Genomic DNA, 21,602 nt, shown 5'->3' with positions numbered 1-21,602 from the left:
GTTAGGGAACTGCATGGCAAAATTTGGAGAAATATGAGTTTCAAAGGCAAGCTGTATTTTGGTTTGTGTATTGGTTTGGAAATGAAAAGTGCAAATGACGTAGGCTGACATAAAAATGTGAACCAAACAAATTCCTCCCCCATTCCAACCCATCACCATTTCATTTATTTTTACTAATTTTATTACCCGCCCTTCAACAGTAAGTCCCAGGACAGGTCACAATAATATAATATACATTATTAAAAAGTTTAAAACAAATAACATTAATAACTGAAGGTAAAGGTGTCCCTGCACTTATAGCGCGAGTCGTTTCTGACTCCTAGGGTGACGTCTTGCGATGTTTACTAGGCAGACCGTATATATGGGGTGGGATTGCCAGTTCCTTCCCCGGCCTTTCTTTACCCCCCAGCATATGCCGGGTACTCATTTTACCGACCACGGATGGATGGAAGGCTGAGTGGACCTCGACCCCTTTTACCGGAGATTCAACTTCCTCCTTCCGTTGGAATCGAACTCCAGCCATGAGCAGAGCTTTGGCTGCGTTACCGCCGCTTACCACTCTGCGCCACTAGAGAGGGTTATATAGATATTTATATTATAAAATGTAAATGTACTGCCTTCAAGTCGATTCCGACTTACGGCGACCCTAAGAATAGGGTTTTCATGAGGCTGAGAGGCAGTGACTGGCCCAAGGTCACCCAGTGAGCTTCATGGCTATGTGGGGATTTGAACCCTGGTCTCCCAGGTCGTAGTCCAATACCTTAACCACTACACCACAAAGCCAGGATGAAGAGGTACATTTACAGCATACAACCTCTCCTGGGCCACCCCCATCCCCAAATATCTGAGGACAGTGGAACTACCACGTGGGCCCCTTGTGCAGATCTCAAAACCCAAGAGGGTTTGTAGGGAAGGCAGTGGTCTTTCAGATATTTGGGGTATAAGTGCAAGCATGAACACCTTGAATTGGGCCTAGAAATGGACTGGCTTGTTTATTTCCTCCCACCACCCCAATTTATCCTAACACCCTTTCTAACTTCGTGAAAGGTGTTTGGTTTTTTTGCAAGTCCTGAAAGTAATCAGGTAACAGTGCTTAAATAAGCACATTAGCGCAAATTAAATACATGATTTTAAAAAAGTAAAAAAATAGTGTGGACAGGACAGCACATAGAATAAAGTGGTATGAAAAATCAGTTGCAATTCTGCTTGTAGTGAAAGGCAGTGGCCAGATGCAAAAGAGACAGGGTCCTGCACCTTTTATAGAGAGCATTTCAGCAGGTGTAGCTTGTCATGCAGGCTACTGGAATCTCCTCTTCTATACAACCATTAAAGGTGCAGGGGCTCTATCCTCTTTTGCATCTGGACACTAACTGGAAGAGCAATGACTGTGTAGTGCTAGCAGCTGCCCCTGGAAGCACCGCTCCATTTTCTTGTTCTCTTCTACGTGTATGTTCACATGTTACTTTGGAGTGTCTTTTTTCTGCAGATGTAGGAGTTGTCCTAGCATTTGCATTTGGAGAAGGAACAGAATGTGTGATCTGGTAGCGTAGAGATCTCAGCCTTGGTAGGTTTCATGGTCTTGGAAAAGATACATCATACTTTAACACCGATCACTTGGATACAGACGCTGGTCTGACTAGTGTCTGCAGAAAAGGGCCCTAGAATAATAATGCATGAACACTGCCTGCGTGTTAAGAGCACTGTGTAGCATGTGAGCTTGCAAAACATGTAGATTTGGTCCTCCAGAATATAGAATAGGGGAGATTAAAATATATCAAATAAATACGGTAAGAAGTTAAGGGTTGTTTTGTATATAGGTAATGGCTGAAACAATGCTTTTGATACCAGGAAGAGAGAGAACAATCAAGGCTTTTCACATTAAAACAACTTTTCCAACATTCTTTTAAATATTTGCAAATTGTGAATATATTCTCCGTCTTCTTTCAGTAGGCTAAAGAAATCCAGGTAGCATTTCTACTTTTTCTCATCTCATTTTGTCTTCTGAGCCCATTATCATGCAATCACAAAAGGTTTAGCATTTTACACACATATTTTCGGCTAGTCAGGCAGCTGCATTATTTGGAAGCTTGCATGAGGATTAGGGAATATAGAAAACTGCCTTATACAGAGTCAGAATATTGTCCATCTAGTTCAGTATTGTCTACTCTGACTGGTAGCCAGCAGGTTTCCTGGTAGGAGTCTTTCAAATCACCTACTACCTGATCAATTTTCTCTCTCTTTTTTAGTTTACAAGAGAAATATTAGGGATTTAATCTGGAACTTTTTGCATTAAGACTAAGTACTCTACCACTGAGTACTATATTATTTGCATACCAACTTAAATTGCTGGGGAAAAACTGAAGTCATCTATCATAAAACATATATGCTTATTATTTGGTACCAGACACTAAATGTTTGCCCAACATCCAGCTCTTCCTTGGCTATAGAGACTTACCCTGTTGGAAGCTGTATGTGCGTAAGCTTAGCTTGCTCTGGATGTGACCAGTGATTCCAATTCTATGCTTTACTTTCCAGGAACACCAGTAAGCATCAGGGATGGTGACAGGCAGCCACTTGGATTGCAAAGTTTGGATGTGTAACTTTCTGCTCATCACCACCCAACCAAGGGTTTAAACATCAACTTGGGAGGAACGAGAATTTATGTTTCTTGTGCAACCAGGTATTTTGAAATGCTTGGGGTGTGTGAGTGACTCTTCTAGCCCCTATTTATGGACCCTACACCGAGACCTGAACGCATTGCATCCTTGTCTTTTGGCTCAATAAAAGGTGAGTGAACTTTAATGGAAGAGGGGATATCTGGGAATTTTACTGCTGATCACTCATTGGATCCTAGCCTCCATTCTAAAAAGAAGAACCAGTATGATACGAAGGGATGGACACTGAGATGCTACTGCTGTGGGGGCCCAGGAACCAAGACTGTGTCCTAAGTTCTAATGGAGAGCTGGAGAAGTGGCAGGGGGGCAGGATGGGGAAGATGCTAATAACTCAGCTTACTGTAGAAAGGACAAGAAAAGGCTGGGATAAACTATGGAGGAGAAAATGGAAAAATATTAGCCATCCTTAGTCTTTAGTCACTGGGTGGTGGATATACACAGTGGTGGTTGGTGCCCACTGGGACTGGTAGGGCGGAAGACAAGGAGACCAACAGTAGCTGGAGCCAGAGCCAATGGCAGACAGTTTTGTCCCCATCTTCCTCCCTGCTGCTTTCTTACAAGGGCAACACTGAGAGGAAGCAAGTGGGCAGTGCCACCACCCCTTGGAGAAAGAAGGCAGGCAGGTGGACTGAGATTAGCAGGGCAGTGCCCCATTTGCCCTAATGGCCCAGGCTCCACTGGAAACAGAACAGCATTTTGTACCCAAGCAGAGTGGTAAAAATGGCAAAAGGATTCCCCCTTGCTTTCAAATTATTGTTTTTACAGATGTTGCCAGGGTGATGGTGATGAACTCTAATCTGCATGTATGAACGCAAGTACAGAAATAGCCAGTATAGACAGTAGAACATGTGGATGGATTAAAAGAAAGCTGGAACGGGCTGGTATTTGAGCTGCTTTTTAAAAGAATCAACAAAATATTAGATTGTTTATGCTTCCCTAAAGTCTCTGAGAAAGGTTTAATGCTCTTGTTCAATGGGAGATGGTTACATAACAGAGTATAACAGAGATATACTGTAATTATATCATGCTGTGGATTATAGTGAATGTGGGTAGGGGCTGAAATCTAGGGATGCTGGACTTTGGAGGAGCAGAGTGGGAATTATATAGGTAATAGTCCCGGAGTATGGGGGTAAGTCCCCTGACATATAGGTTGCCTCCCCATTGGTGGAATCTTGTTACATGACGAAAAGACAATCCTAAGCATGCATTCCTGAAATTTAATTCCATCAAAATTAATTGGACATTTCAGTGAATATACATATAGGACAAGAGGATTAATGTGAAATAATTTTTCTTAGATAACTGAGAAAGAACTAATATGGGGGACAAAACGCACTCCCCCAATGTATTTCTTGTGATTTTACTGTTTACAATTTTATTATGTACGTGTTTGATTTTATTTTTGTAAGCCGCCCTGAGTGCCCTATTATAGGGTAGAAGGGCGGGATAGAAATATTTTAAATAAATAAATAAATAATATTTCAATGGTACCTTCAAAACAGATTTGTTTAGGATTGCAGCTTTAGATGTCTAGTGGGTAGGGATAGAAGGATCTGTCAGTTTCAGCTGTCTCAGTCTCTCATTTTTCCAATCTTAAAATCAGTGCGGCAGCAATTTGCAGTTCTTTAAAAAGAAAATCCTTATGAAAATTCTTCAGCAGTTCAGTGTGAATTCCCCCTAGTAAACATATTTTGTATGCAGTTTTAGTTAATCTACACATTTCTGCAAGCTATTTGTCCTAATATAATGAATTTCTGTATGCTATTTTGACATATTCATTTTATGCACAATTTCCCCTAATATATGCATTTCTGTAACATTGTTTGGTTGGAGCTGCATTGCAAAATTCGGATAAATGCTGATTTCAAAGGGTGGCTGTGTTTCAGTTTGTGTATTGTTTTGGAAAGTGTGAATGTCATGGATTTGGCTTTAAATGCGAACTGAATCAAATGTCTCCTCCATCCCCACCTGTGGGTTAGTGTCAGGCAGGTTATGAAGCCCATGACTGAGTATGTAATTTTTAAAGCTGTGGAATGTTTTTAGTTATTACCGTATCACCATGAATCTTTTGGAAAAGGAGTCAGTACCACCTTTTGGAATATTTTAGCAACTGCATATGCTCTAATTGCCCATTTACCAGGAACAATCCCTATGTTTTTTATACATGTCTCTCCGGTAAAACACTATCCCTGTTTTGCTTTGGGGTCCCCTTCCTCTCTGCTGTGCCATTGCCTGTGGAGGTAGCAGCACTTTCTTCCCCTACCTGCTCTATGCCTCCTTAGCTGAGTTAGGGGGTGGATGCCGTGCTCCCCCTTGCTGCTTTCTTTCTGCCCTCTAACTGGCCTGCCTGCTCAAGCAGGCGAGTGAGTGGCAACTAAGGCAGTTGAAAAGACCAGCTGGGTGGCCTCCAGATGTTGCTGAAGTACAGCTCCTATTAGCCTTAGCAAGCATGGCCAATGGCCTGAGATGATGCAAATTGTAGCTCAGCAACATTCAGAGGGCCAAAGATTCCCCATTCCTGGTTTGTACAGACCAGCAGTGGCTCTCCTCCAGGATTACAGAGGGGAATATTTTGCAGCCAGACCTACCTGGTCTGCTGGAGATTGAACTTGGGACCTTTGGCAGGAAAAGAATGTGTTCTACCACTGAGCTACAACCCTTCCCTCAAAGGTTACTGAAAAGCTATCAACAAATTATATTCTAACATGAAATATAGCACTTTATTATTTATATCCTGTTGTACTGCAGTCACTGTCAATCAAAGCAGCTTTTCCCAACCGGCCACCAGAGACAAGAGGCTCACTTTGGCTAATGGGAAGGCAAGCCCTGCCTGTTAGACCTTTGCTCTTCTCTCCGCAGGCCACAGCCAGGCAACTAGTCACACCGAACAACTGGTAGCCCTGAGTATGCCCTGAATGTGAATCCATATCCCCATTTGTATCTAACGATGCATCCAGCTAGTTCCAATAGGACACAAATGGGGACCTAAATCCTCCAGATGTGCACTGACAACACGATCAGAAGGCCTCTTATGCTTGCTGGATTAAGGCAATTGTCTTGAAATGAGTCCAAGCTGCAGACATTTTTTGGGGTGTGTGGGGGTGTGTAGCCTTCCTGGAAAATCACAGTATTAACAAACTATGATAAGAACATAAGAACAGCCTGCTGGATCAGGCCAGTGGCCCATCTAGTCCAGCATCCTGTTCTCACAGTGGCCAACCAGGTGCCTGGGGGAAGCCCGTAAGCAGGACCCGAGTGCAAGAACACTCTCCCCTCCTAAGGCTTCCGGCAACTGGTTTTCAGAAGCATGCTGCCTCTGACTCGGGTGGCAGAGCACAGCCATCACGGCTAGTAGCCATTGATAGCCCTGTCCTCCATGAATTTGTCTAATCTTCTTTTAAAGCCATCCAAGCTGGTGGCCATTACTGCATCTTGTGGGAGCAAATTCCATAGTTTAACTATGCGCTGAGTAAAGAAGTACTTCCTTTTGCCTGTCCTGAATCTTCCAACATTCAGCTTCTTTGAATGTCCCCGAGTTCTAGCATTATGAGAGAGGGAGAAGAACTTTTCTCTATCCACTTTCTCAATGCCATGCATAATTTTATACACTTCTATCATGTCTCCTCTGACCCGCCTTTTCTCTAAACTAAAAAGCCTCAAATGCTGCAACCTTTCCTCGTAAGGGAGTCGCTCCATCCCCTTGATCATTCTGGTTGCCCTCTTCTGAACCTTTTCCGACTCTATAATATCCTTTTTGAGATGAGGCGACCAGAACTGTACACAGTATTCCAAATGTGGCCGCACCATAGATTTATACAACGGCATTATGATATCGGCTGTTTTATTTTCAATCCCTTTCCTAATTATCCCTAGCATGGAATTTGCCTTTTTCACAGCTGCCACACACTGGGTCGACATTTTCATCGTGCTGTCCACTACAACCCCGAGGTCTCTCTCCTGGTCTGTCACCGCCAGTTCAGACCCCATGAGCGTATATGTGAAATTAAGATTTTTTGCTCCAATATGCATAATTTTACACTTGTTTATATTGAATTGCATTTGCCATTTTTCCGCCCATTCACTCAGTTTGGAGAGGTCTTTTTGGAGCTCTTCGCAATCCCTTTTTGTTTTAACAACCCTGAACAATTTAGTGTCGTCAGCAAACTTGGCCACTTCACTGCTCACTCCTAATTCTAGGTCATTAATGAACAAGTTGAAAAGTACAGGTCCCAATACCGATCCTTGAGGGACTCCACTTTCTACAGCTCTCCATTGGGAGAACTGTCCATTTATTCAAAAGCCCCCAGCTGTTAAGATAATAACACGGTAAATCTTAAGATAGTAACACGATAAAACTTGCTAACACACATTTAAGTATGCTTAAATCCATTGCTATTCCTCCAGAATTTTCCCTTTTAAAAAGCATCCATCTATATATGTGTGATTTGGATCAGGGCTGCAGTGGAGGGATGGGTTTTACCTTTGCACTGATCCTCAGATTCAAATTGACAACCCCCAAAATGCTGTTAGCTGTGGAGAGGAAGACATGCAGACACTGAGTAAACTGGGAGGTGGAATGGAGTGGAGAAAAGGGACTCGGCATACAGGTAACACTTTGCACACAAGGGAATAGGTGCATCTATTTCCACTATTGCTAATGGGCTGAAATTGTTTGATTGTGGATGCATCGCTGGTGTCTCAATACTCACTTGTCTGTATGGCCCTTAACTGATAGCAATGGTAAAAAAAATGTGGCCTATCAGCAAGATAATTTTTATAGCCTCAAACCAGAGGAAGGCTATCTTAGTTTTTTATGAGGGGATGTTAAGCAAGGACTAATAACCTGTCCAGATTGAGAGGTTTGTGTCATCTGCTTCCCCTGCCCCTTTCACAACTCAGACCTGGCTTATTATTACCAAAGATGGCTGATTAACTGCTTGTGTGTCTTTGTAAACCCAAAGGCAATCCAAGGCTGTCAATCTTTGATGAAGGATAAATGAAAAGTGAGGACAGGCAAACTGTGTTGCAACAGTTCCCCTGAGTTGTTTGACTCCATAAACCCATCAGTCAAACTGCAAATTGACTCAACGAGGTAAAAGCAAGGGTAGGTCCGTCTGATTGCAAATAGCTGTCTGATGTGTTTTAAAAAACAATTTCTATGAATCACTACATCTTCTTCCCATTTCAGAGAACCTAGGAGTCCTGGCTGTCAGTCTCCTTTGTTCTAATCTTACTTACCCATTAGACCAGAGAATAAGAAACCCTTCCTACCATGTCAGTTTCCTGTAACTCTCTTATTGATTGATTGATTGATTGATTGATTGATTGCATTCATATCCTACCTTTTTCTCCAAGGAGCTCAAGGTGGCAATACATGGTTCTCGCCTTCCTTATTTAATCCCAACAACAACCCTGAGAGGTAGGTTAGGCTGAGAGGCAATGACTGGCCCAAGATCACCCAGTGACCTTCATGGCTGGTTGGGGATTTGAACCCTGGTCTCCCAGGTCCTAGTTCAACACTTTAACCACTACAACACACTGGCTGTTTTTGCCAGAGTCCTAATTCTCAGTCCCTTAACAACTCCCACTGCCTGGAATCTTCCCAAAGAATCCAGAAATCAGGGCTAGCACTCCGCTCCCCCCCCCCCGTTGGGACTCACTGACACCACTACAGTTTACCAAAGTTCTGGCTCCTTATTCCACCCTCAGATAACAAGCACCATCTAAAGGAGCGGTTCCTAATTTCCCCTCCAATGCACCACTTGAAAATTGCTGTGGGTCTTGGCAGACCACTTAATGATTTTTCTGCCTGTTGTGTCAATTGTAATGTGCTGTCTTAGAGGCTGTATCATTTTAACTGTACTGCATTTTCTATTGCTTCTTTTATTTTGTATATAGTATTACAATTTGCCTTCCATAGAATTCAGGTTGTAATACAATATAAGCAATAAAAAGCAATAAAAAGACAATTAAAAATCAATATGAGTATTTCATGTGGACATACCATGAACCATCTGGATGAAGCTTGTGGACCACTGGTGGTCCACAAGCCAGTTTGGGAACCCCTGATGTAGAGCAAGGGAGGGCAGACATCAAGCCTGCAGGATCTATTTTGTGTTTTGCTAGACCTACAAGATCTACCAAATGGAGCAAGATTCAAAACAACGTACACTTAGAACTGAGGAACATAAAGATGACCTGTGAGTGGGAATGGGGGAGGAAATCCAATTAAGTTTGCTTTTAAATGTGCACTTTCCAACACAATCTGCAAACCAAAACGGAGCCATCCTTCAAAATTCACACTTCTCTGAATTTTGCAGTGCCCTTCTCCAGCCAAGTAATGTGTACACACAACACAAACGCATATATTAGGGGAAAGTGTGCATAACATGCATATATTAGTGAAAATAACATACACAAATGCATAATAAATAATAATAATTATTATTATATTAAATATTAGGCAGGCGCCATCTCTGCTATCTTTTTGGCGCCTTTTGAAGATTTTCCTCTTCCAACAAGCCTTTTAAGCTGAGACCTATTCCAGTCTGCATCTGTATTAGAATTGCTTTTAATATGTTTTCTTTAATAATATGTTTTAACCCTTTAAAAAGTTTTTAAAGCTTTTTTTAAATATGTTTTTAATGTTGTTTTGCTTTAATGTATTTTAAGGTTTTTTATGATGTTTTAGAGTGTTTTTAGTGCTTCTGTTTGCTGCCCTGGGCTCCTGCTGGGAGGAAGGGTGGGATATAAATAGAATAATAAGTAAATAAATTATATTAGGGGAATTAGGGGGACTGCTTTGCAAAAATGTATATATTAGACAAAATTGCATACAAAAATGCGTGTAAGGAGAAATTAGCATTAAAATCCAAGCAAACTTCCATTAGTTTGGCAAATTGCTGCAGAAATCCAGAGAACTGAATTTAAGACTGGAAAAAAGGAGAATGGCGGGGAGGGGAGAGGAAAAGAGTTATTTGTTGCTCTTGTTAAACAATTGGAAATTGGAAGCCCATACAGTAGGGCCCCACTTTACGGCGTTCCATTTTCCGGCGTTCCACTGATGCGGTGGCTTTCAATTAGGGGAAATTCCCTGTTTTAAAGCCGATTTTGCGCTTTTGCGGCATTTTCGCACGACGCAACCTATTATAGTCAATGGGTTCCGCTTTACGGCGATTTCCACTTTACGGCGGGGGCCTGGTCCCTAACCCGCCATATAAGCAGGGCCCTACTGTACTGCAAATCACCCAGAGATCTACCAGTAGATACAAACCCACCTTATGCCAACCTAAAGAACTCAGCTCTCACTATTTTATGCTCTAATCCGATTTGGGGTCAGATTAGACCTCAAAGTATCAACCTTTGGTATCAACCTTTGTTGGCCTGGTGTCCTCCAGATGTTGTTGGATTCCAGTTCCCATCAGCCCCAGCCAGCATGGCCAATGATCAGGAATAATGGGAGTTGTAGTCCAAAATATATGGAAGGCACCAAGCTGGGGAAAGCTGGTTCATATGATCAGGGTTGCCCATGGATGCAGAAGATATTAGATGGCCTACTACAAATCAGATCTGCAAAATTATGGCTGGTGGAGCTGAGCTAGAAGATGCCTGGCTGTCTCCCAAGGAGAAAGGAGGTGGCCTACCAGTCTCAGAACTGGAGTTGTATTCAATGCTAGTCTTACTCAGAGAAGACCCACTGAAGCAGAGCTTGGAAAAGTTACTTTGTTGAACTACAACTCCCATCAGCCCAATCCAGTGGCCATGCTGGCTGGGGCTGATGGGAGTTGTAGTTCAAAAAAACTAACTTTTCCAAGCTCTGCGCTGAAGTTAATGGACATGACTAAGATATGTTCATTCATTTCAGTGGATCTACTCTGAGTAGGACTTGCATTGGATATAACCCATAGCTCTTTGTGTTTTGTTCAAGAAACCAATTCATGGTGCCAGTTTTCAGTCTAAAGGTCATATAGCCTCTAGCTTTTCCTTTTGGAGTAAATTGGTAGAAAGGGTTATAATCTTGCAGCTTCTGATGCACTTTGAAAATAATGGACACAGAAATTTATGTCTGCCTGGTTCCCTATTTGGGATAGCTCCAAGGTTTTGCTTGCTGACTTTACAGCCCACACTAGGTGATCGACAGAGAAAACTGTTGGTCTTATTAGACCTATTACTAGCAAGGTCAGACTGCCTCTTGTGACTCAGGCTTCAGGTGCTTTGACATTTGGATCTGTTTGATTAGTTATAACAAAATGGCATGTGATGGGCTCATTCTCCAGGTCATCTTTCCTGAGTGACATGTCACTTTTCCCCTCCAGGCTTCACTCTATGGCATTACCAGAAGGAAAACCACATGCCTTGGCCAAGGCTGTGGAGACCCTCAGCAAAGGACATGATGTACGCAAAGAAACAGAGCTTCTCATGAAACCCTATGCCAACTGGGAAGAGTTTCTCATGCCGGCCCCCATTTCTATTGCTATCTTAGGAGAGCTGATCTTCATCTCAACAGGGCAGGGCGATTTCTCCATCAACATGCTTCCCCCTGATGGAGGCTTCCAGCATCTCAAGTACCCAGAATCCTTCAAGGCCTCTTTGTGCCAAGTGAGCAATCGAGGTTGGACCGCCTTCAATGAGGCCCATGTCAACATGGACCAAATCAGGCTGCTTGCAAATGGCATTCCGGAACAGATGAAAAACATTGTACGGACTCTCATCCAGGAGGCTGAGGTGGTCACAGCCTTGCTTCCTAACCAGCTAAAGAACCTCCAGACTGTGACAGAGCAGTGTGGTGGACTGGCCAAGGCTGTGAGGGCCAAGTTCATTGATGTGATCAACCTCATCCAGGAACTCCTTGAGGCTTGCCTCAATGCCAAACAGGGCTATGAGAAGGAGTTGGAGGAAGTGCAGACAGCTCTGGAGCAAGCTAAGATCCGAGAAAAGTCAGCCAAGGAAGCTAAAGAGATGGCTGAACGGTACCACCAACAGATGAAGGAGCAAGTAGAGGAGTCCTTCCAACAGTATAAAGAAGCCATGGAATCTATCCCCACAGGTTGGGATGCAGTGGGAATGGAGCTGGTCACCACCCTCACCCAGACCCTTGGTACTTTCTCCGTTGAGTTTACGCGGATGCTGGCAGGGAAGCAGGGGAGTCTTGGAGAAGTTGCTTGTGTGGGCAGTGGGGAAGGACTATCAGGGATATTTCCATTTATCTCAGCTAGTGTCATATGCTCCAAGTCTTCTGAGCTTTTAACCTTTGCTACCGGCTTGAAGAACCTCTTGGATGAACATGGAGGTCTTAAGGCCTCAATGATTCTCGATGAGAAGAGTGGGGAGGTCAAAACGGAGTGGGTGAAGAAGAACCTACAGAGGCTGAGAGACTCCATTGAAAAAGAGGAAGGGTGTGACCCCAAAGTAAAAGCTCAGGAGATTTGTCAAAGTGGCTTGGATATTTGCCAACAGTTGGAGAAGGTGGCCTTGTCAGTGGGTGGCATTGGAGCTGTGGGGAAGAGTTTGCTGGATGGGATACACCAACTCCATAAGAAGGCCTCAGAGTTTGATACCTATAGCAAGACTTATACCCGGTCTCCAGCTTTTTCCCCCAAGCCGCCCAATGTGTCCAAGATGACGGAAGCAACAGGCTCGGGGGTGGAAAATGCTCGTCTCAAGGCACAACAGAGCCGGGAGGCCCTGAAGGCCACAAGGGAGGAGTATCAGAGGAGCTTTGAGAACTTCAAGAAGCAGAACGAGGAACTGACAGAGATCCTCTGCACCATGAGAGGTTATCAAGTTAAGGAGGTGGATTTCGACACGGCCAGAAAAATGCTCATAAGGGGACTGGAAGCCCTTGGTCGTGTGAAGGAGCAGTGGGAGAAGATGGTGAGGTTTTTCCAAATGATCTCCAACTTAATTGAGTCCTGTTTGGTCTGGAGTGTGAAAGAATTTGCTGATACAGTGGATGGTGCCCAGAAGATCTCCAGCTACTCATCCAAAGCTTTCACAGCTGATCTGGTTTATGGGCATGTTTTTAATGCCTCCAGCCTGGCCCAGCTGGTGGCCATGATTTCTGAGACTTACACTCTAGTGTCAGAGAAGTACCTGATGGAGCGTGTGAGTAGCCTAGGTCGCCTCCTTGCCATGGAAGCTGACCAGCCAAGCTTGGCTTCTGAACGAACCACCTTAGCTGAAGGCTGTGATGCTGCCCGGAAAGCAGTGAAAGAGCTGGTGTTGGAGAAGAAGGCAGAGTTTGAGAGAGGGCTGGAGGCCAGGGCACAGGCCATTGAAAGGGAGATCAGAGCAGTGCTGCCTGCAAACGGGGATGCTGAGCCACACCTGAGAGAGCTCAGCCTGGAGGAGGAAAGCAAGTTTATGTAAGCTGTAAACAAATGGCCCCAAACTATGTGTGTGTTCTCCTGGAAAGTGGAGGGAGGTGGGATTACAATCAGGAGAATGCTGGCAATTAACTCATAGCTCAAAGGGCCTGGTTCATCCTGTTGCAAGTGTCAAAGACATACCTTCAGTCTGTATGTTAATTAAAGCAACAATAAACACGCAAGAAGACTGGGCAAAGTTTTGTACTATGTGTGTATGTATGTATGAGTCAAGAAGAACTGAAGTATAAGACAACCTGCTGCCCTCTAGTGGAGAAAATGCTTAACGCTCATCTGAGATTTGTTGAGGGACAAACATTTAGCTTCTGCTTTTCTATGGGCTCATCCAGATGACTGCAAAATGTGTGACACGCCTGCTATGTGTGTTCATTATTTTGCGGTCGTCCAAATGACGTCTCGTGCTGTTACGCATTTTCTTGGGTTAAATCCGCTCCTTGCAATACCGGCAAAAATGCAATTTGCTGTTTAAAATCGGGAATCATCCGCTGTGCCTTCAGGAGTTAGGATGCAATACCGCGGACTTTACAGCTGATGGGCAGTTCTTGGGCGTTTCCCCTTGCCCCTTCTCCTCATTCCAGCCAATCACGTATCTGCACTTTTGCGCATGTGCGAGAATAAGCCCAGGAAAATTGAACCAATCATCGCAATGGTGGGGTGTTGGGGGGGGTGTCTGCACCTACTGCGCAGATGCATTTTATTTTTTGCCAGCGTGCAAACTGGGCGGCTGCTCTGGGTGAGATCTGCAATGCACAGCAAGTGAGAAACGGGGGTGGTCGGTTTCAGCCTGCCTCCAAAAGCCTTGTCAATTTCATTGTACTTGCTGGGGTTTTTGCTTCAAATCAGAAGATCATACATTGGTTTAAGTATAATATCGCAAATACAAACTTAGAAAAGGGTTTCTGGTCGGTTTCAAGCCTGCTCCAGAAAGCTTTGTCAATTTCATTCTCCGTGGAAAGGAAAGGGAGAAGGAGGGGGGGTGACAGTTTCTTGCTTTTTTGGAGAAATAAGTGCATTGCCAGTGTGTGTATCTCCCTAAATATCAATAAAGGCAGAAAAGCATACATTCCTTTAAGTGTAATATCGCAAATGCAAACAGGAAAAGGGCTTCTGGTCAGTTTCAAGCCTGCTCTGAAAAGCTTTGTCAATTCCATTCTGGTGTTAAGGCAGGCGTGAAACCGACCAGCAGCCTTTCTTTCCCAGGCGAGAACTCCTTTACAGCCATATTGTGCTTCGTTGCAAAGGGAGAGAGGAGCATACGTCATTTTTTTGCTGACCAATTGGTTGATAGGGGGAGGTTTTAGAGGCGGAGCTTGGAAAAAGCAAAAAGAATGTAGGGGTCTTACCGCTGCGTGTGCAGGTGCAAAAAAGCGGTTTTTTTAATTGGGAAAGAGTGAACCAAAAGGCAAAGTGAGGACTATCAGATGACAAACCGAATATGGAAACCGTGGATTATCCCGCTCCGTTTGGATAAGCCCTAAATGACGCAAAGAGGGTTTTCACAATATGGTAGTGAACTCCAGCTGAGCAACCCACTCCATGAATGAGTCTGCCAGTTTGAAGCATTAATTTCAAAACATACATTTCCCTGTATCCAAGAGCACATTTGTACCTTTAGAGCTCATAAATGTATTCATTTTAATCGTCACATTGCAGCCCATTCCCCAGCAGCTACAGTATAGCTGTGAGCACACGAGTTGCCTACAGCAAAGTGTTTCCATTGGCCACACCTGGAGGGGGTATGGGTTGATCTGCCTATCAGTTGCAAAATCTCTTTGAAGCTAATATTTCTAAAAAGCGATCAAGCTGATCCCACCAGGTTTTACAGTAAAAAGGGGCAGGGTTTGACTGGCATTGTGTGCCCCATTTTCAGAAGAGAAAGATGGAGACACACTAGAACCGGCAGAACAGTGCGTGTGTTTCTACCCTATATTTGCCATTTCAAATGTATATATATATATAGCTAGCCAAGCTGTGAAGTCCAGCTGCACCAAGCAGGTCAAACCATTTCCTGCTAGCCATACAGGTGTGCATGGCAAGATAGAGCTTGTGGAGGTGTTACAGTATGGAAGCATTCCTGTTAGTTGCTGCCATTTATAAAATAATCCCTGGAGAAGCATGAAATATCATAGGGGCTCCTTCTTTGACGAATGGGGTGGGGGAATGCCTCTTGCAAATTATCTAGTAGTAGTCGCTACTGCAAACTTCTATACATTTCTAATTCAGAAGTCACACTGTTTACATGACAAGATCATGTACATCTCCATTTCTTCTGCCAATTCTATGAAACTTTATGACTAGGCATCTAAAAAAATGGGGAGCCAGTTAGCCTAGAGTAGGAGCTAAGTTATCTCTTGGGTGCAGTGTGTAATTAGAGGCTACCAGGCCTAGAACTTGACACCTTTGGTTCAACTTTCAGCTGCCCCTGTGTGGTAAGTCATCAGAACTACCACTTGGACTATCTTTCTGTCAGTGAAGCCTCATCAAGCCCAAGACAGGTTCCAGCCTCCCAGACAGAGCCCACGTAGGCAGGAAAGCTACAAAAGGTTTTTGTTTTGGCCTTGGAATTTGTCTGAGCAATAATGATATCTCAGCATCACTTCCAACAAGAGTCCATGATTCAGGGTGGACAAGTATTTCTTACTGCAAGGCCATGGACTGCTTATGTGTGTCAGTATGAATGTATTCATCATATGTTATATAGAGAGTGACTCACATTAGACTGGGAAAGTAGAGGGGATGGTGGTGGTGAGAAAGACCTGTGATCAACAAAGCACAAAGTAAAACCAGGACATTGAGGCAGCAGAGAAAGAAGAGAAACACAGAGACTGTCAAATCAGAGGTCATATGAAAAAGGGCAAGTCCAGGAAGACCAAGGAAATACACTTATTGTGACATGTAGGGCTGCCAACCTTTTCTGCTGCCTCTGTAACAGTGCTTTTTATAAACAGTGGCTTGATATTTTGGCATTAACTGGTATAAAAAAATAATATGCAGAAGATAGCAGGAGATGTTTATCTCTGGCATAGATAATCATTAGCAGCCCTTTGTTGTAGATTAAGCTGCTGTATATAAAGCACAACAAGAGGGGATAGTTGAAAAGCTGATAACACTACCTTCAGTCAGTATTGCCTCTCTCTTTCCCTTGTCACAATTCATTATGACTTTGCTGTCCCCTGCCCTCCAAAGAGTTTATTTATTTCTTATTTGCTGCCCTTCCTTCCAAAAAGAGCCCAGGGCAGCAAACAGCAAGTGGTAAAACAACAAAAGCATCTTAAAAACAAAAGCATCTTAAAAACAATTCCAATAGAGATGCAGACTGGCATAAAGGTATTTTCTTAAAACACCTGTGGAAAGAGGAAGGTCTTCAGTTGGCGCTGAAAAAACAACAGAGATGGCACCTGTCCAATATTTAAGGAGAGGGGGTTCCACAGGGTAGGTGCCACAACATTAAAGGCCTAATTCCAATGTTGTGAGGAACGGATGAGATGGCATCTGCAGGAGGCCCTCACCTTCAGAGCACAGTGTTCGACTGAGTATATAAGGGGTGAGTCAATCTTTCAGGTATGACATGGCATACTTTCTGAATGACCAATCCCCACATCTTGTATGTGCAATTTTGATTCACCAATTTTTGTGCAAAGATGCACTCATGCTAGTTGACATGCACTCATGCTAGTTATGCTAGTTGACAAGTAACTGACAGGAATGTCTGTATTATACTGCAGTCTCTCACTCCTCAATTTTGAAGCAGAAACTTCTTTTAAATAGAGGTCCCATCTTGTGACTAACTGCATGCATTGCAGTTGTCCTAGATGCAGGTCCATCTAGCTCAGTGCTGCCTATTCCTGGCAGCAGTGGCAATGTGTCAAGAATCAGACCGGGAACCAGCGGGCAGCCAGGTTGGACACTGGCTGAGGGCCACTGGCACTGAGAGGGACCCCTGCTAGTGGGGTTGGGCGGGTGTAGCCTCCACTCCACATTCTGTGCTAGCATCAGGTCGCGGATCATGCGGAAATAAAGCGGGTACTTTATATTCCTCTTTACCCACTCTCTTGGCTACACAATAATTTGTTCCACTTACTAAATAAGGATATTCACCAAAGACAAGATTTGTTTTCACTCTCTAATGGATGATTTGGAAAGTGGCCCAATTCACATCAGTCCACTTTAGAGGCTACCACTTCACCTCTGATCCAAATGAGAAGTTCATTTCAGGGAAACCAAAGCTTTTGGTTTCCCCATTGGGGAAAAAGCTATAACCAGGAGCATTGACAGAGGGACTCTGAGGCCTGAGCCCCAAATCTCTTCTGTGCAGCCATGCATGTTTTTGTGGCCTGTCACAATAGGGGACTAATCATGACTGGTACCCTGATGAGAGGAGAGGAGAGCTTTAACCTTTGCACCCTGTTGTGGTCCCAAGCTGTGTACACACCCTAAGCATCTGAAACACATAGGAACATAGGAAGCTGCCTTATACTGAGTCAGGCCATTGGTCCGTCTAGCTCAGTATTGTCTATACTGACTAACAGCAGCAGGATTTCAGGCAGGAAGTCTCTTGGAGGCCTACTTGGACATGCCAGGGATTGAACCTGGGACCTTCTTCATGCAAAAAAGATGTTTTACCATTGAGTTATGGCCCTTCTCAATAGGGCTCTTTTCCCCCAGAGCATTTCTGTACACATCACTTTCCAATATACCAGACTTTCACAAAACAGAAGATAAAAAAGTAATAACAAATATGTGTGTTGCACTGGTCTACCAGTAGCCCACCCACCCTGAGTTTGAGAAACCTGAGCTCCTAAGGCTAATTTGTTTTTTAAAAACTTTGAGATACATGTTTTCTGATATATTAACCTTCCACAAAACAGTGGGTTTAAAAATAAACCTGTGTTATTCCTAGCCCCACCAACAGCCCACTGATAAGCAGAAAATATGGACCCATCTATATTGTGGTTTACTGTGCGTTTGGTGCTACTCACATTTCCTTTAAATTTGCGTGGTTCACATGTCATTACTGGCAAACAGAAGCTATCACACAGTTTCTTCTTAATTTCTCATTTCCTGCATAAAATATTTTGTAGTTGTCTGATTGAAAATGTCCCATTCCCATCCATTTTAATTCACTCACGCCAAGTATTGCAATGTTGAGACGTTCTATTTCTTGCTTGACAATTTCTAACTTTCCCTGGTTCATGCTTCTCACATTCCATGTTCCTATTGTGTGTGTTGTAGAACGCCAGACTCTCCTTTCGCATCTGTGCGCATCAGCCTCTGGGCTTCTTTTTGGCTTTGACCCAACTGCATCATTAGTCAGAGTGCTACTCGTACTTGTCCATTGTTCTTCCCCAGTAGCTTGTTGAGTTTCTTCTGACCTGGGGGTCTCATCTTCCAGCACTATCTCGTGTTGCATTTTGGATACTCTGTTCATAGGGTTTTCATGGTAAGAGATATTCAGAGGTGGTTTGCCATTGCCTTCCTCTGAGTTTGGATACATCTTAGTCTGGTGTCTCAGGTTTGACCTTTCCGCCTTGGGTGCCCCTGCTAGGAGTCTAGCCTCTTGGTCTCGACTCCTGACGGCATTGCTCTCAGCTTCTTCAACACTCTCAAACCCCCACCCCATGTTAAGGTGTGCATCCTAGAGGGGGTGTTAACGTTTAAGCTTTCTAATTTTGTATTAGGGATGATTCTTGATTATAATAAATTCTTTAATCTATTTCTAGTGTCTGATAGCTCTGTCCTACTGGCTAAGCCAACCCTCACGAACCTAGACTGTGTTAGCCGATTTTATCAGCAGTCAGATGTTATAATTAAATTAGGATAATGCCTTCAGAGAAATTAGACTTAAAAAAAAATTGCTTCACAGTGAACCCATTTGCTCTGCCCTGGGTATAGGGCTGCAGGGGTGTCACCTGGCCTGTTGTGCCTACACCAGCCAGCTTGAGCCTCTAAAGCCAGAAGGTGAAAAAGCTTTTGAAAGAGGCCTAGAGAAATGAAAGGCTTTTCCACCTGCTCTGTGGGTAAGGCTGCTATTGAATTAGGAAGATAATGAGTTGTATTAAAAAAAAGAACCCTTTCTACCCCCCCCCATCTCTCAAGCAATTCTTTCCCTCAAAAAGAAAGCTTTGGTAGGGCATTCAGAGTCACTGCTCCACTGTTATTCCTATCCCCCACCCCAGTTAGCATTCAGGAGACCTTCAGGACTAGAGTTGCCAGGTCAGAAGCATCCCAAAACCTGATATTTTAGGGGCGGGCCCAAGTGATGTCACGGGGCAGGCCCGAATGATGTCATTAAGCATGATACATCGACTTCCGGGAAGGGTGACTTCGCTTGTGCCTGCTTTTGGGACGGGCTCCCGCCTCAAAAGAAGCTTATTCAGATATAAATCAGTCAGAACATTTTTTTTTGACTGATGAAATTTCTCCCGGGCAGGGAGAAACGTAGAGATCAACCTCAAAAGCCTGTTTTTGTTGGGAGGACTGGATTTCATTAATTTATGAGATAAGGTCCAGCCAACAATGCTGGACGGACTTCCGAACAAGCTCTATCTGTTTAAGCGATACGTTTATCTTTTCTTTAAAGAGAGAACGGACTAACAGGCAAGCACCCTTCTTTCTATTATTTTTTTTACTTGGTTTAAATTGTTGCAGCAAAAGGAGATTTGTCAGATTGATCGGCTTTGGACAACTTCTGGGTGAGCTATAACTCTTCTCTGTTATTCACGAAATTAACAGCTTATCTCTGTTTCTGTCGCAAAAAGCTGTCCTGGAAGGGCATTCTAAAGATATAAACAGAAGAGGGATTTCTATTCCTGATTTCTATTCCGAGGAATATTATATTGTCTGGGACTATTCTCTTTTTGGTCTATTTTATTTTGACGAATCTGCTTCTTCACGATGCCACTAACTGTTTTGATGCTGGGAACTAAATTTGTTTTGCATTCTTGAATATAGAGAGATAAGGCAGGCTGCTCTGTTTATACTGTGATGTCATCAAGCCTGGAATATTAACCCAATTGTTGCTGAAATAAGAAGTGGTTCTTCTTTATTTTTCTTTTGCTTTGTTTTTGTGGTTTTAAAAATGGCAATCAAGAAAGTGGCTGAGAATCTGGAAGTAACTATGTTTCAGAAAATAATGGATGAGATTGAGATAACGAAACAAACCCTGCGACAGGGTAGTAAGGAGCTGAAAATTGAACTGAGCAAAATGACGCAGGAGCTTAAAGAAATAGGGGATCCTGTGAGAGAGGAGAATGAGATCAGAGATGAGAAAAGAAAAAATAAAGGGAAGATACAAGCCCTGGAGATTGGAACAAATGTGGAATTGGAAAAAGATCTGGAGTTTATGGATTTTAGAAATAAAATCTACTGTTTGGAATTTAACGTTATCTCTGAAGAAATTAATGAAGATATTAGAGATAAAGTTATCAATGGCTTGGATAATCTTTTGGACTGGAATGACGTGATGGAGTTTGATATAGAGAAAATCTATGGAATTAACTGCAGCCATGTGACAATGGAAAAACTCTCAAGAGATGAGCCAGTGCATTTTGTAAAAAAGAAGAACAGAGATATGACTTTACAACAGTATTTCAGCAACTTATTCAGAATGGATGGCAAGAAAATATTTGGGATAGAGGAAATTCCCATCAGACTCTTATTATATGACTATGGCTATGACAGCAAGATTATTATGGAATACTGATAATGGAAGATTGGACACTGAAATTACTGGACTTAACAGGACTATTGAAGATGGAAGATGGAACTAATAGGGATAATGGAATAATGGCTATTGAAATTATTGAACCTAACAGATTTTGATGAGATGGATTAATCGAAATGTTTATTTGGACTATGGTTATGACAATAAGATTATTATAATTATTAACGAGATGGATTAATCAACATGTTTATTTGGAGAAAAATTGATAGATATATTTCTTAAAGAATTGAAACCTCTCTTTGACTTTTTGTGGAAAGAATAAAGTAATGTTTATGAGATTTGATGATTAATTAAGATAACTACTGGAGGAAAGTGATTTTATAATATGATTTAAGAGACAGGATTGATATATATTGTAGACCTATAACTGATTTGATCTGTGACAAATGGGAAGTCAATATTTTATTTTTTTTTGTTTAATTATTTTTGTTTTGTTTTGTTTTTTTGTCTTTGAATGTTTTATGATTTTGTTTTGTATGTTTTATGAAAATTTGAATAAAAATTATTGTAAAAAAAAAAAGCATGATACATCAAGCATCAGTCACAGTTGCTTGGAGCGTACAATTAAAAAAAAATCTGACTGGAAATTAAGCGAGACATCTTAGCTAAAAGATGGAGCCTGGGTAGGGAACATTTAATCTAGCCTACCTGCTTTTGGCAAGAAGGGTTTAAGTGCCTTCAGGCCAGGCCAGTCACCAGAAGGTCACTGTAGGAAGAAAGGAGCCTAGTGTTGTGGAGATGTTAGATGGGAGCATTCGGGAGTAAAGATGGATGCCCCTGAAGGCTGCAATTCTAAACACGCGTACTAAGGGACTAAGC

The 21,602-nt window shown here is 42.9% G+C and overlaps 1 protein-coding gene across 3 annotated transcripts; it reads left to right on the top strand.

Moving 5' to 3' along the window:
* Window positions 1-1,363: 1,363 nt before the first annotated feature.
* On the top strand, window positions 1,364-13,227 carry LOC133382408 (uncharacterized). Of its 3 annotated transcripts, none has more exons than XR_009761952.1 (3): window positions 1,364-1,564; window positions 2,536-2,787; window positions 7,637-7,751. XR_009761952.1 is itself a non-coding variant. In XM_061622108.1 (3 exons), the coding sequence occupies exon 3, from the start codon at window positions 11,001-11,003 to the stop codon at window positions 13,041-13,043; it is 2,043 nt and encodes a 680-aa protein (XP_061478092.1). In that variant the 5' UTR covers window positions 1,364-1,564; window positions 2,536-2,787; window positions 10,991-11,000; the 3' UTR covers window positions 13,044-13,227. The 3 variants fall into 3 exon arrangements, 2 of the variants coding, with proteins under 2 accessions (XP_061478092.1, XP_061478093.1); XM_061622108.1 differs by lacking the exon at window positions 7,637-7,751 and adding an exon at window positions 10,991-13,227; XM_061622109.1 differs by lacking the exon at window positions 7,637-7,751 and adding an exon at window positions 10,991-13,227 and having other exon boundaries at window positions 1,366-1,446.
* Window positions 13,228-21,602: the final 8,375 nt, after the last annotated feature.

Source organism: Rhineura floridana, chromosome 3 (assembly GCF_030035675.1).
Source record: "Rhineura floridana isolate rRhiFlo1 chromosome 3, rRhiFlo1.hap2, whole genome shotgun sequence".
NCBI lineage: Eukaryota > Metazoa > Chordata > Lepidosauria > Squamata > Rhineuridae > Rhineura > Rhineura floridana.
The sequence above is the reverse complement of the archived record's forward strand: the minus strand, read 5'-3'. Positions and strand labels throughout refer to the sequence as shown.

Excerpts from the sequence above, each read along its gene's own strand:
- LOC133382408 (XM_061622108.1), top strand. The coding sequence starts at position 11,001 with ATGGCATTACCAGAAGGAAAACCACATGCCTTGGCCAAGGCTGTGGAG.